The sequence below is a fragment of the Papaver somniferum genome, chromosome 6 (assembly GCF_003573695.1).
Source record: "Papaver somniferum cultivar HN1 chromosome 6, ASM357369v1, whole genome shotgun sequence".
NCBI classification, from domain to species: Eukaryota; Viridiplantae; Streptophyta; class Magnoliopsida; order Ranunculales; family Papaveraceae; genus Papaver; species Papaver somniferum.
The window spans coordinates 56,863,159-56,876,275 of NC_039363.1; the positions used below are offsets into that span (position 1 = coordinate 56,863,159).

Here is a 13,117-nt window from a genome sequence, read left to right on the forward strand (position 1 = left end):
TGGAGTTAGATGCCACAATAGTACACTGGTGAAATTATTGGGTCATGACACCAGTGACCTAAGTTTGAAACTCTTCGGCATTAGCATCAAATTGTAGAATGATGTTACAATAATGTGATTTCCCGATAGATTCATGGAGCCTGACTGGCAAATCATTCCTTGCCCAAAAGAGTTAATCAAAGTTTCCTTTCTCTACGCATTTCAATTTTTACCGGGAAAAGGAATAGAAATGAAAAATGTCTAACAGATTGCCAAATAATTCAAACGTTATATACGTCTAAATCTTTACTACAATTATATTCCACTCAATTTGTTTTTTTTACAAGAATTATGAGTCAGATCAAGTCCACAAAGGTTGATGAAAGAACTTCCACCCATTTCTGAGAACCTGAAATGGGACATCATGAGTTGCCAAATTGAGTTCAATAATAATGATCTCCTAAAAAAAGCTAATCCTGCAGGACTGGACAAAACCCTATACATATCAAATTCACTTCTTCTGTAAAGCTCAACAGAAAATTATGTGAGAAAAAATAAGGGTCAGCACTGTTCACAGATGTGGGTTTTAAACCTCTTTTTCTTCTTCAAGTAACATTTGCCGGTGGTGAGCTTGAACTACTACTACCAGAAGTAGGCTTTTGTTGATGGTGAGGCCAAAATACACGTTCAGGAGGGCATGGTATAGGAACCGGATGCGCAATGTAAGTAGGAATTTTATCTCCGGGCATCAAGACCGACACGCCTCTGGAGTAGATTGACATCTGCATAAAAAGATGGATAAAGACAGAATTAATAAATTATCTCAACTGCAGGTAGACCCAAGCAACAGATCTACCTATACAAACTTTGAAATGTTGTACGCAGTTAGGTTTACAAACAACATTATATGAACTACATTGGCTGGTTATACCAAAGTAGCTCAAAGTTACATTAAAAAAATAAAAATAGCCGTTTCAGTTGCTAAAGAATTTCAACTAGATCAAAGTAACAGACCAATAACGGATTTAGCTACTAAAAAGGATGAGAAAATAAAAGTAGAATGAACAAAAAGAAAGCTTGTAACAAGAGGCATAATAAAAACTTCTCCGTATCAAAATACTGCATACTGAATCCCCTACATTACCCAACTACTAGACAGTAGTTAATGGCCAGCAAAATCTGCCCCCAATGAGCAACATCAATCTAATTAAGACACAATAATGTTGGTAGTTGAAGAACAAGCTAAACCCTCAACCCTACTAAACTTGTTTTGGATAATGCTTGCTTTTCTGTTGCTGGGTAAACCCTACTAAAATCTATTCATTGATGAAAATCTAATCAGTGAGTTATGTGAACATACTTAGAATTTAGTGTAAATCCAAGATAGACTTAGATCTTAGCTAGCATTTGTATTCATTCCATAATCACACTCCTAAAGCGGGAAAGCAAAAATAATACTACACTTTTCAACAATGGACATCATGAAGTTACATATATTGAGTAGAAACAAAGACAACAAGAAAAAAAATAAAGATATATCATCAAAAAAGTGCTTTTACAAAAATGTACTTCTTTCATTTTTCTTCTTCCACTTAACAGTCTACTTCAAGGATATCTACCTATATATATATATATATATGTATGTATGTCCTGATTGTAAATCACAACTTAAGTTGATTAAAGACATGGCGAAGAAGAACTTACATATAAACAAATGATTTATTATTACTAATATAGTGGCTTTGTCTGTGGATGTTATTACCCTAAACCCGTGAATCATGGGAACTGCTAAATATTTCATGAGTACTATTGCATTTGCATACAATATCAACACTTTTCTCCTCCTTATGTAAGCCTAATGTGGGAAACGAGACGTGGAATTTTATTGAACAAGCATAATAAGGTCCCAAAGAATGATTTATGGTTGGAATAAATAGCTCGATTTGGGACCCATATGATCATAGTTTCAGGTGCAACATTACCCATCTTATGATTTTCAGTTTATAATCTCACAATCTAGTTACATCCAAGGACCCACATTTCGAAGCCTATTGATGTGCCTATGTGACAATAACATTTTCATGCAGACTTGGTGAATTTACAGGCAACTCTGCTATCAAAATTCAGTAAATCTAACCAACAACAACTATACCAGAAACAAAACACAAGGAATTGATTCCAAAAGAAAAAGATGACAAAATGTATCCCTTAACCAAAGCACTGCTGACATTAACAGTATTTGCAGAGCAAGAAAATACAAGCAGAGGTTCAAACAAATCTACATGTAGTGACAAATTTACCAACCAAGTTGCAGATTATTTACAGGCTATGCACAGTAAGGATAAGAAAATAAAAATAAAATATAGGGGTATTTCTGTACAAAACAGATTATTTCCCACTGACACTACTCATTTGAACGGCAGACAGTGAAGACGGTAGAAATTATATATATAATTTTAAGAGAAATATTTTATATATATAATATTGAACTCTGTTAAGATTAAGAGAAACAATTTTTATTTTCAAAACCCAGGATTAGCACAAGATTAACGAATAAAGGGACATTTAAGCAGAGGGATAGAAATGCACAGTTAATGGTACCAAAATCTGTAAAGAGGTGTAGAGAATTACTTTGGGAGAAGGAAAACCAAGCTTGCCATTGAAACCAATCTGTGATTGATGATCAAGATCTCTGTGATTAATATTTCTACTACCACCAGCCACAGCTTCGGAAGAATTAGAAAGAGGGGTTGATCTGGGTCTAAGAAATCTCTCAAAGATAGCCATAATAAGAAACATAGAAATAAGTATAGCAGTAGCCACGAATCCAAAAGAAACAGCATTTACAGAGTTATCAAAATGTCTCCAATGTTCTTCTCTTTGTATAAATAATGGTGGTGTTCCTCCTCCTCCTACTACTCCTGATGTTGGTGCTACACCAGTACCCCAATTAACATCTCTTCCCATTTTCTCTCTTCCTTGAAATTCAGTTTCTCCGAACTTAAAATCTAAACTCAATTCAACCCTTTCTAACTAATCCCCCTTTTCATCTCATGAGCAGAAAAAGAAGTAATAATAAAGTGAGGAAACAGTTAAAAACCCTCTTTCTGAGTTGTTTCAGCTGATGAAATTTCAGTTGTGGGTGGTTAGTTGATGGTTAACTAATTTTGAGTACTGAACCAAACAGTTGAGAGAGAAAATATGATGACTTTTATTTGAACTTCTTCTTCTTCTTCAAAGCTTTATTGATCACGCCATTATCGAGGGTACTAACTAAAATAACACTCTCTGTTCACAGGAAAGAGTAAAAAAAAAAAGTTGAACAGAGAAGACGAAGAAAAAGAGAAACAAAACTGAAGAGTGAGAAAGAGAGAAGAAAAAAGGGAGGGAGTGATGAGCAGCTGAGCATGTGAGCTCCTTAAGATACGAACTGGGGAAGTTGGAAAAAGAGCTTTTTATAGCTTGCTTTTAGCTCCTTAGTTTATTAACTACGTCACTACATGTATTTTTATTTTTTAATACTGAATCGACCTTGCCCCCCGTAGGTTGTACAAGTAGAAATTGCCATTAGCTTTATAAATTTACTTTTATTATATTTTGGAAATAAATCAAAAAAAAAAATTGGACAATAATCACTTGTCCAAAATTATCATGATTTATAAGGAGATACCGAATCTATTAGACGTTGATACCGTTTCATATATAATAAAAAAATTCCACCGATTCAAAACGTTAAATCAATCAAATGTTACAAGCACTTAGTAGGATCGGTGCACTTTATAAGTCGTGGAGATTATAAAAAGGAAAATGTTGAAAAGAGATCGTACGGAACTGATGGCCGGGGCTTTTGTTTAATCTAGATGAAGCCCAAGGAAATGCTAAGTTTAGGGCGACAAAGCAATTAATTGGTATGACATCGGCAGGAAGTGACATTGTACGTTGTTCCATAAATGTCTTTGACCTTTTTTTCAGTAAAACAGTAGTACTACTACTACCATCACGGCTTCCTCGGAATTTCAACCGATTCCTTGAAGAAACTTGTGGTCAAATTCAATTCAACGAATATAACATGATGTTTATTTTTTGGGCTTTTTAATAAAGTAACTACCTTTTTGAACCATATTTAAGAAACTGGCCGTTTTTTTGAATCTTTATATAAACTGGCCGATATTGACATTTTTCATCCCGTTTTTTTCAAAAAACGGATTTAGATAGTTAACTGGCTACGTGGCAGTTAACCTGCTAGGTAAAAGACGACTTAACCCTCGTCTGAGTTCGTAACCAAACCAGTATCGAGTCAACTCGGTGACTCATTGCAACGGTCGGATTTGTAACGGTTGGATTTGTAACGGTCAGATTCAGCTTCATTCATATAAATTAGGCCCTGCAGAGAAAAACCATAGTATTTGTCATACTCAACAGATCAAAAAAATAAAAATAAATAAGACATGAGCCAAAATGAAGTAAACTCTCCAGGCAGCAGTAGCAGCAGCAAGGTAAGATTAAGATTAAAACAACCCCTAATTTCATGTTCTATCTGTGCACAGGGAATTCATGATCCAAAGGTATGTCCTTGGATTTATTCCAGGTGCAAATATATACCATGTAATGGTATAAGGCAACTATTGTGTTCAAAAGCAAAAGAAACAAACGAAAAAATGTTTTTGAAGTGTTCAATTCCAACCTGTCAGTACTTTGAATGGTTTGACGATGCCATCGATCCTGTCAAATGCAAGATGGTGAAATTACCAGTAGAGAATGGTTGTTACGCTTGCGGAGAATCTGGTCATTGCTTCAAAAACTGCCCACTGCAAAATCAAACCTGCAACAAAGATCACTGCAAATCAAAAATGGAGATGAAATTTTGCAAGAATGAACACAACAAGAACATAGCATACCTCACTTGTACAGATTGTGACGGTTTTAAATGGGTCTCAGATGAAGTCTTCATTGCTGCAAAAAACAGAATTATGCATTCAAGTTTACAACTTAATGCTATATGTAAGGAACTCAACAATCTGAAAATGTAACCTGCAAATGTACTAATAAACAACCATCCACTTTTGATTCAGCATTAATTCAAGTCTACAAAAGAAAAAAATATTGTCTTCTTAAACACAAAAAATCAGAAAACGGATCTCAAATCATTTCTTCTTAGCCTTTCCATTTCCCCTTCCCTTTCCTTGTTTTATATTCTGAGATACAGATCCAATGCCAAAGAAGTTCTGATAAAGGTTATTTATTGTAGAGGGTGGAGTAGAAGATGGTGCTATAGATGGCAGACTCATAGGTGTTGTGGAAGCTGGAGTAGAAGATGGTGTTGCCAAAGGCTGACTGCCAGGCCCTGTAAAACATTCACCAACAAATGATGCCGTTCTCTTCTTCTTGTTTGACTTAGCTGCACCCCTAACTCCGGTGGTCTGACTTGGCTCTATGTTGCTGAAGGTGAAGCTTTGTGCATCACATTCAGTCCTTTGCCTCTTTGCAGTTGGATTAGATCCCACTTCACCACCAGCACATGTTCTTTTGTTGTGGTTAGTAACATTTCCACATTTCCCACACCTCCTTTTTGTCTTCTCAACACGAGGTTCATCATAACTTCTTACCCTCTTGCTCTTGGGTCTTCCTGGTTTCCTACTGTGAGGAGGGTTCAAGATCTTCTTGTTCATGTTTGGCTACAAGAACAAATGCACTTATATTAATGTAGTTGAGAATATAAATAGGGCATATAGTTACAAATTTAAGAAGAAAAAGTACCTGGACCCATTCACTTTTATCATCTAGTGGTGCAAAAGTTGGTGCATATGTGGCCTTATAGTTCTCCACTGAATAGTAATCACTGCAGTACCTGCTCAAGCAGAGTATGTAAAGGTTAGTGCTAGATACATTTAAGGCCTAGAAATTGCATAAATAAGTTCTGAGACAAGGTACAGATTTAAAAAAAGAGAAATCTTACTTTCTCCATTGTGGCCTTATGCTATGCAATGCACTCACTGCATGCATACAGGGGAACCCCCTCAACTGCCACTGCAAACAAGAGCAAGTCTTGGCAAGTATGTTCACTGTGAACACAGAATTCTTTGGACTAGTCACCATATATAACTCTCCAGCCACACAAGGGTCAACACCATAGTCAGTCACAAATTCCAACATTTTCTTAATCAATGTAACAGCAGTAGGAACCAAATTACCATCTACCCATGATGCAGATTCAGTCCTCCTATTGTACCATGTACCCATCACTAAGTTAGCATACATTATTCCTATCATTATAATTGGTTTATTTCTCATCTTGTTGATCATATTGTTAAAAGACTCTGAAAAATTGTTGTTCATATGTTCACAACAGTGAATAGGGTTAAAAAAGGCCCTGGACCATGTAGCAGGATCTTCTCTACTGAGATAAGCACCAGCTGCAGCACTCTGTTTCACAATATTGTCAAAATGTTCCTGCACAGCCAATCAAAAACTAGCTAACTTGACTGTCAAATAGTGCATAAAACCAATAACAAAGAACTGTTGTGAACTGTCAAACCTGAAAATGCTTTTCTTTGTATGCTTTTGCTGCATTCCATAAAGAACTGTATAATTCAAGACCCTTGTAATCCTTCTTGAAATTTTTGTATAAATGTCTGCATTTTAACACATTGCAATTAACATAAGGACTTTATCTGATCTGACAAACAAAAGAAACAAGAAACAAAGTTAGACAAGAAAGTTACCTCCAACAGTATCTGTGGTGATGGCCAGGGAACACTATACCAACAGCTTCCAATAAACCTTTTTGCCTATCTGAAATGAAAGCCACTTTCACTGGATGTGCTAATATTGCATCCTTCAAATGCTTCAAAAAAATGATCCAATTTTCCTTTGTTTCAGCTCTGCATACCATAATTCCTAACATTACTAACCCATTCTGTCCATCAAGTGCAGTTGCAGCCATCAATACTCCCCCATATTCCCCTGTTAGATGGCAGGCATCAAGCCCTATAACTCCCCTGCATGCTTTTCGCCAACCCCTCATTGCAGGTTCAAATGAGAGTGTCATGCTTTCAAAGGTGTTATTCACTGTGTCAAAAGTGAACTTAGCAACAGACCCATCATTGCATTTTGTAAACATCTTGCAGAATGCTGGTACTTCATTGTAACTTTCTTTATAGTTCCCATATAATGACTCTAAAACTAGATTCCTAGCCTTCCATGCACACTGATATGGTATATTTACTCTCTTTTCAGCTAAGAAGTCTTCCTTGATTTTATAAGGGTCTGGAACAACTTTTTTAGGCTTATTCTTCATCTGATCAAGAACAAAATCCTTTACAAAATGAGGATCAGCAGATCTATTCCTATTTTGGGGATCCCCTTCACACTTATGTTCCAAATTCACTTTCCTAAGAACAAAAGTCTTCTCACCCTCTTTCTTGCTAGCATACACAAACCAAGGACAATCATGTTCTGTTTTAAACCTACACTCAGCCTTAATTCTAGAGGGAGCACTTCTATCCAAAATATATTGACACTTATTAAGAACACAATAACCCCTGAGATGTTTCTTAAATGCTTCCTTATTTGCAAATCTAGTTTTTACCTCCATTTTGCTAGGATCTACTGGAGTAAAAACTTCTTCTTCAGGGAAAAGATCTACATCATGCTCACCCTTCATGTACTGACCAAAATCATCATCAAAGTCATCCATGTAAGCAGGTCTTTCATCCACATCCTTACCTTCACATTCAAGATCAACATCAGTACCATATAATAAGTTACAAATAAATAAATGAAATCAGTTATAAATGAAATATACCTTTTTCTTTGCCTTCTTTTTCTCCTTCTTCTTCTTCTTCTTCTTCTTCTTCTCTTCTCTTCTTCTTTCTCTCTTGTTCTTCATCTGACCCATACTCAATGTCTTCATCACTGTCATATACTGGAGGAGCTTCTGGATTCTCAATTGGGTGACATTCATCTTCTTTGGTGTTTTCCAGCTGAATATTGTCCACATCTTCAACAAACTTAACTTCATTTGTAGCTTTTGACTGACTGCAACCACTGCTACTAGCCTGAGAATGTTTGGATATGGGCACATCCATGAAACTCAGCTTTCTTGATGCACCTTCAACTGATTTATCCACACTATTTAGCCTTGGGGATCTTCTAGGGGTGGTTCCCTTACTAACTGTCTTCTTCTTTGGTGTAGTCTTTGCATCCCCATCCACAAACATATCATCCCATCCACAACATATCATCCATCCTCATTTACAAAAGAATCCTCCCAAAAATTATCAAAATCATCATTGTTTAACAATGGCAGTGGCAGACATTCTTCCTTAAACCAATATAAATTAAACTTCTCTTTAACATCCATAGACAAACCCTTATACACCATATACTTAAGTGTCATCAAGTCTGTTTCATCTCTATGGCAATCAGGAAATACCAAAGTCTCATTCTTTGGCTCCGCATATACACTGATATTCCTAAATTTGAACTGACTGCAACACAAATGAAACAAAATCAGATATAAACCTATGAAAACCCAATGAAAACCTAATTAAGCAATATTACTTAAAATCAAACACCCAATCACGAAAATTAAACCCCAATTAAACAATAAAAATTTGGTTTCAAATAAACCCTAATTACAAAGGAAAAAAAAAAGAAACCCTAAAAATCAATCGATCAATTAAATTAATTAACTATCAATACAATGATTTTCATCATATATTAAGTCACGGGTTTCGTTAATCTTACCTTGATTCAGACTGTTTCAATCCCGGTTTGTACCTCATCTTCACTGTATCACCACTATCTCTGAATCCCTAAATATGTATAACTTTTCTTCCAAATACACTCTGGTCTTTCTGCTAACATCTATGTCTTCAGCAAAAACAACTTCAATAACACCAGCTTCAAACAGCTTCAATACCTAACCCTAGTTTCAGAACGAGGGAGAAGAGAACGAGGGAGAAAGAGAACGAGGGAGAAAGAGAAATTGTGGTGAGAGACCACACGGGTCTTTAAATGGGCAAGGGCACAGTCGTAAATTCTCCTACCGAGTTTGACTTATTCAACGCAGCTGACCGATCTGGTGGGCCCAGGTGTCAACTCTAACAGAAAGGCCAGTTTCTAAAAGAATTTAAAAGTTTGGCCGGTTTATTAATTATATGGTTTGAAGCAGGACACTTTATTAATTTGCCCTTATTTTTTTCAAAAGACATTTATCAATCTAATCACTGTTTTTCATCTGAAACCAGAGTATCAGTAGTGTAGTAGACGTGATTTGATAGACCTTGTTGGTTGCTCTGCACGCCATTATTTATTGAAATAATCAGAAATTAATTAAGATTAAATAATATGAGAAACTTAGGAACCGGTATTTGTTTCTTAAACTAGGATCATGGAAATTAATCACTGTTGCATTCGTAATTGTGAACATACATTGAAATTTCAGACACAGAGGAGAAACAAACAAAAGAGCTCGATTACATAGAAGAGAGAAAGAGGAAAAGAACAAAGTACCACTGTAAAAATTGTTATCTTTAAAACTGAAGCACCTCGTGGGTCACAGTGGTCCCAACCAGTCGTGCCCACTCACTAATCTGCTGATGTGTCGTAACTTTCAAGTTGCACAGATACGTAAGACCGCGGGTATGATATCGCCCGAAGGGTTATTACAATCAACCCATCAACACTTTAACCCGTTTTAGGGCACCTGTCTGCCTTTCTTTGCTTGGCCCATCTTTGGTCTGCCTATGGGAATGAGGGCCTATTACATGTTAGGATGTTTTTATTTTAAGTAGACCCCAAAGTTTTCCTTTTAAATATTTTGAGTACACGTGGCAAGCACAGACATCAGGTATAAAATAAGGGACACGCGTCGTGAGCTGGTGTTGTCGGGGGAAATGAAAGAGAAATAACATTAAATAAATGCTTTTGTTCGTCGTCCCTCTCTTTCCAGCCCCATCAGGCATCCGACATAAGAGCTATCAGTGTGCCTTTCTAGGGTTCTGTTTCCGTCTAGTGGTCGTAGAATCTCAAAGTTAGTTCTATCCAACGACCAGTATTTCATCATTTAGAACCCTCTTCTATTCTAATAATAATTGAATTACCTCAACGAATTTTTACAGTCAAAAGATTAACGAAGAAGATGATTCAGAAGAAGCAGATGTCAGTTAATCACGCGTGCGTTGCACGTGTATCGAAAATCACACGTTAGAAGCTCTTCTTCGCTTTCATTGCGTGTGAGAGAGGAGAAGTAAGTGAATAGTACGTACTGTGTAATATCAGATGAGAGATGATTGATGGTAAGAAAGTGAATATACTATGCTGGTGGGAACCACTCTTTTATCATGGGTCAATGGCTCGTGTGAAGAACTGGGTCACGTGAACAAGACCTTTCCTTTTCTTTCGTTCTCACATTGCATCTGCGTACGCTTTCTCTACTTTTCATGTTAGCAAAGCTGAGAAATACTTTGGGCTGTTTCGATGAATACCTTCTGTATAACCTACAAGATTCGGTGTAATATTGTAGGGTCTCTATCTTAAAATTGGGCAGAACACATAAGAATAGTATTTTTCTTTCGAGCTTGAAGGTTCATGTCCCTATTATAATGGAAAAGATTTGGCTAAACAATTATTATCATCATCTATCAATCTTGTTTTCTTTTTCTCTTGAGAGGGACAATAATTGGATAAGTTTATTGAGAACGAAATTTTTGCCTTCGTTAATAAAGTTTAATACTAATTGAAGACTTACCGTAGAGTACTTAATTGGTCGTAGACTAAGGCTTAGAGCTGAACTTTATCAAAGTATTGTTCATATCTGCACACTAAAGTAGTGCATGATAAGCTCACATGCAGTATTTTTTTATTCATTGATAAGATCACTGAGGTACATCAAGTTTTCCGGAGATTAGAAAATACAGCCATGGATTACTATTCATTCCAGCATCTTTTGCTAATAAATCAGCCACCTCATTCATCTTTCTTGGGACATAGTAACATTCCCACTTATTAAAATTATTAAAAAAATTTCGACAATCATAAATTATACTATTTGTTGTCCATTTCATCGAGCCTTGCTTGCTATTAATAGCATTCACTACATTAGCACAATCTCCTTCAAGTTGAAGATGAGCGACTTGATTTTGAACTGTCCACTTTATTCCTTCTAATGCAGCTTGCGCCTCAGCTTTTTCTGCACCTTGTGCTACCCTTGGAATGCAGCCTGCTGCTTTCCAATTCCCTGCATCATCAACCACAATTAGTCCAGTGCCCATAAGCTTAGAATCTTTAGAAAAGGAAGCATCAAAATTAACTTTGGTAAACGATTCAGGCGGCCTAATCCAGGCAATGTGCATCCCCACCCTGGCATTAGTATGATTACTTAAAGTCAAATGATTATTACTAGATAGACATTCATGCACACTTTGATTTGTCAGACTCACAACATTAGATATGTTCAAAGGAGCAGTATCAAAAACTACAGAACAACGAAATTTCCAAATATGCCAAAGTGTAAATGAAGCAAACTTCACCAATTCCTTGTTGAAATCCGCTGAGCTTCCACCAGTTATGAACCAGCTGGCAATCCACTCAAAAATGTTCACTCCACTACCCAAACCTGCAATGTTAGGATTTATAGCTAGCCAAATGGATTTTGAAATATCGCAATCAATCAATAAATGTTGGACAGTTTCATCAATTCTATCGCAAAAAGGACAGTTAGGGTTGATATCAACTACATGTCTAGCTAGTCTTTCCCTAGCAGGTAAGCAACCATGAACTACATGCAGTATAAGATTACAGTTTCAAATGAGATCTCCCTCTTACAAAACTTACGTGTTCATCATGTGTTCTTCTCTAGCTTTAGTAATGCACACGAGTCCTTATACGTGTGTAATATTAGAGTTGGTTAATGTCGGTTAGTGAGTTCTTTAAACATCCGTAATAAGTAAATTTGTTTTGTTAATGAAGCTTTGTTTTACTTCTTTGAAAATAAAATGAATTTTACCAATAATACAATGCCTTTATGGTATTAGATACGTTAGTGTTAGTTCCGATCCTACATCTTGTTCAAATTGATCTTATTTATCATTTTCTTTGAAGATTTTTTCTATCGTTGTATGTTTTTAGAGAAGCATCTTTAAATCTTTTGATTCCTCATCGTTGGATTTGTTTGTTTTTTTTTTGTTCTGAAACTTAGATTTGTCGTTTCCTTTTTTTCTTGATCTCAATTCTTGTTTTGATTTTGTTGTTGAGTCTCTTATCTGTTCTTGAATCCATATTTGTGTATGATTCAAGAATTTTCATCATCGCCCTACTTCAAATTCTTTCTATAACATTCCTCTCAGTTGTTAAAAGATATGGCATTTACTCTCATATATTTGCTATATCTTGTTTCTCTTTGTTTCTCTTTGTATCATATTTTGTATTCACTAGAATATATTTGTAATCATCTTATTTCCTTTTGTAGAGTCATAAGTCATGTATAAGATGTTGTTGTAACCTTTCATGAAGATTATCGAATCAGAGAAGAAACCTTTTCTTTCTCCATAACACTGTTGTCATGACAAACTTTATCGTGGTATCAGAGCCAGGCAGAATCTAAACCACTTCCGCTGCAACAAAACCGTCTTTGAAAATCATTCTTTTCTTCCTGAGTTATTATCTAGTTCTTGAAACCCTAAGATATCAGAAATCAGTTATCTCCTGTCATATCAGTTGCATCAGTTTATCATGTTTCGAGAAGATTTTTCACCTATAACAGTCAAGTTTGATGGAACCAACTACAATCACTGATCATATCTCATGAGAAGTTTTCTTAAGGGAAAATGGATGTGGAAATATGTTGATGGCACAGAAAGAAAACCTACATCAAGCAGTTCTGGCATCGTCATCAAAGATAAGGATAAGGAACCGAAAGACTCTTCATCACAAGATCTCAATGAGACCTGGAAAATTAATAATCACAAGATTCTTACGTGGATAGGGAACACAGTTATCGCGTCCATAAGTATGCAGCTTACCAGTTTTGAAGTAGCCAAGGATGCATGGGATTTCATCTCAAAAAGGTACACTCAAATCAACTTTTCTCAACGTTATAAACTTGATCAAGATATTCGTTCCTTGAAACAACAAA

The 13,117-nt window shown here is 35.9% G+C and overlaps 3 protein-coding genes across 3 annotated transcripts; all 3 read right to left on the reverse strand.

Annotated features, from left to right (window-relative positions):
- Nucleotides 1-256: 256 nt before the first annotated feature.
- Nucleotides 257-3,385, reverse strand: LOC113285681. Its single transcript, XM_026534475.1, has 2 exons — nucleotides 2,611-3,385; nucleotides 257-761 (listed from the first exon to the last, which is right to left on the reverse strand). Exons 1-2 carry the CDS (start codon nucleotides 2,944-2,946, stop codon nucleotides 585-587), a joined length of 513 nt encoding a protein of 170 aa, XP_026390260.1. The 5' UTR covers nucleotides 2,947-3,385; the 3' UTR covers nucleotides 257-584.
- A 1,553-nt stretch (nucleotides 3,386-4,938) lies between these two features.
- On the reverse strand, nucleotides 4,939-7,830 carry LOC113287639. The gene is made up of 6 exons (XM_026536438.1): nucleotides 7,784-7,830; nucleotides 6,702-7,704; nucleotides 6,515-6,611; nucleotides 5,936-6,429; nucleotides 5,737-5,827; nucleotides 4,939-5,654 (listed from the first exon to the last, which is right to left on the reverse strand). The coding sequence occupies exons 2-6, from the start codon at nucleotides 7,673-7,675 to the stop codon at nucleotides 5,124-5,126; spliced, it is 2,187 nt and encodes a 728-aa protein (XP_026392223.1). The 5' UTR covers nucleotides 7,676-7,704; nucleotides 7,784-7,830; the 3' UTR covers nucleotides 4,939-5,123.
- Nucleotides 7,831-10,859: 3,029 nt separating this feature from the next.
- Nucleotides 10,860-12,869, reverse strand: LOC113290823. The gene is made up of 2 exons (XM_026540417.1): nucleotides 12,848-12,869; nucleotides 10,860-11,761 (listed from the first exon to the last, which is right to left on the reverse strand). Exons 1-2 carry the CDS (start codon nucleotides 12,867-12,869, stop codon nucleotides 10,860-10,862), a joined length of 924 nt encoding a protein of 307 aa, XP_026396202.1.
- Nucleotides 12,870-13,117: the final 248 nt, after the last annotated feature.

Bases quoted from the DNA above. Each gene is read 5' to 3' on its own strand.
- LOC113285681 (XM_026534475.1), bottom strand. From the start codon at position 2,946: ATGGGAAGAGATGTTAATTGGGGTACTGGTGTAGCACCAACATCAGGA. The intron at 762-2,610 runs GTAATTCTCTAC...CTTTTTATGCAG, and splicing joins TTGGTTTTCCTTCTCCCAAA to ATGTCAATCTACTCCAGAGG.
- LOC113287639 (XM_026536438.1), bottom strand. From the start codon at position 7,675: ATGGATGACTTTGATGATGATTTTGGTCAGTACATGAAGGGTGAGCAT. The intron at 6,612-6,701 runs GTAACTTTCTTG...GTTAAAATGCAG, and splicing joins CACCACAGATACTGTTGGAG to ACATTTATACAAAAATTTCA. The intron at 6,430-6,514 runs GTTTGACAGTTC...TTGGCTGTGCAG, and splicing joins ACAAAGAAAAGCATTTTCAG to GAACATTTTGACAATATTGT.
- LOC113290823 (XM_026540417.1), bottom strand. From the start codon at position 12,869: ATGCCAGAACTGCTTGATGTAG. The intron at 11,762-12,847 runs GTTTTCTTTCTG...TACTGCATGTAG, and splicing joins GCCAGAACTGCTTGATGTAG to TTCATGGTTGCTTACCTGCT.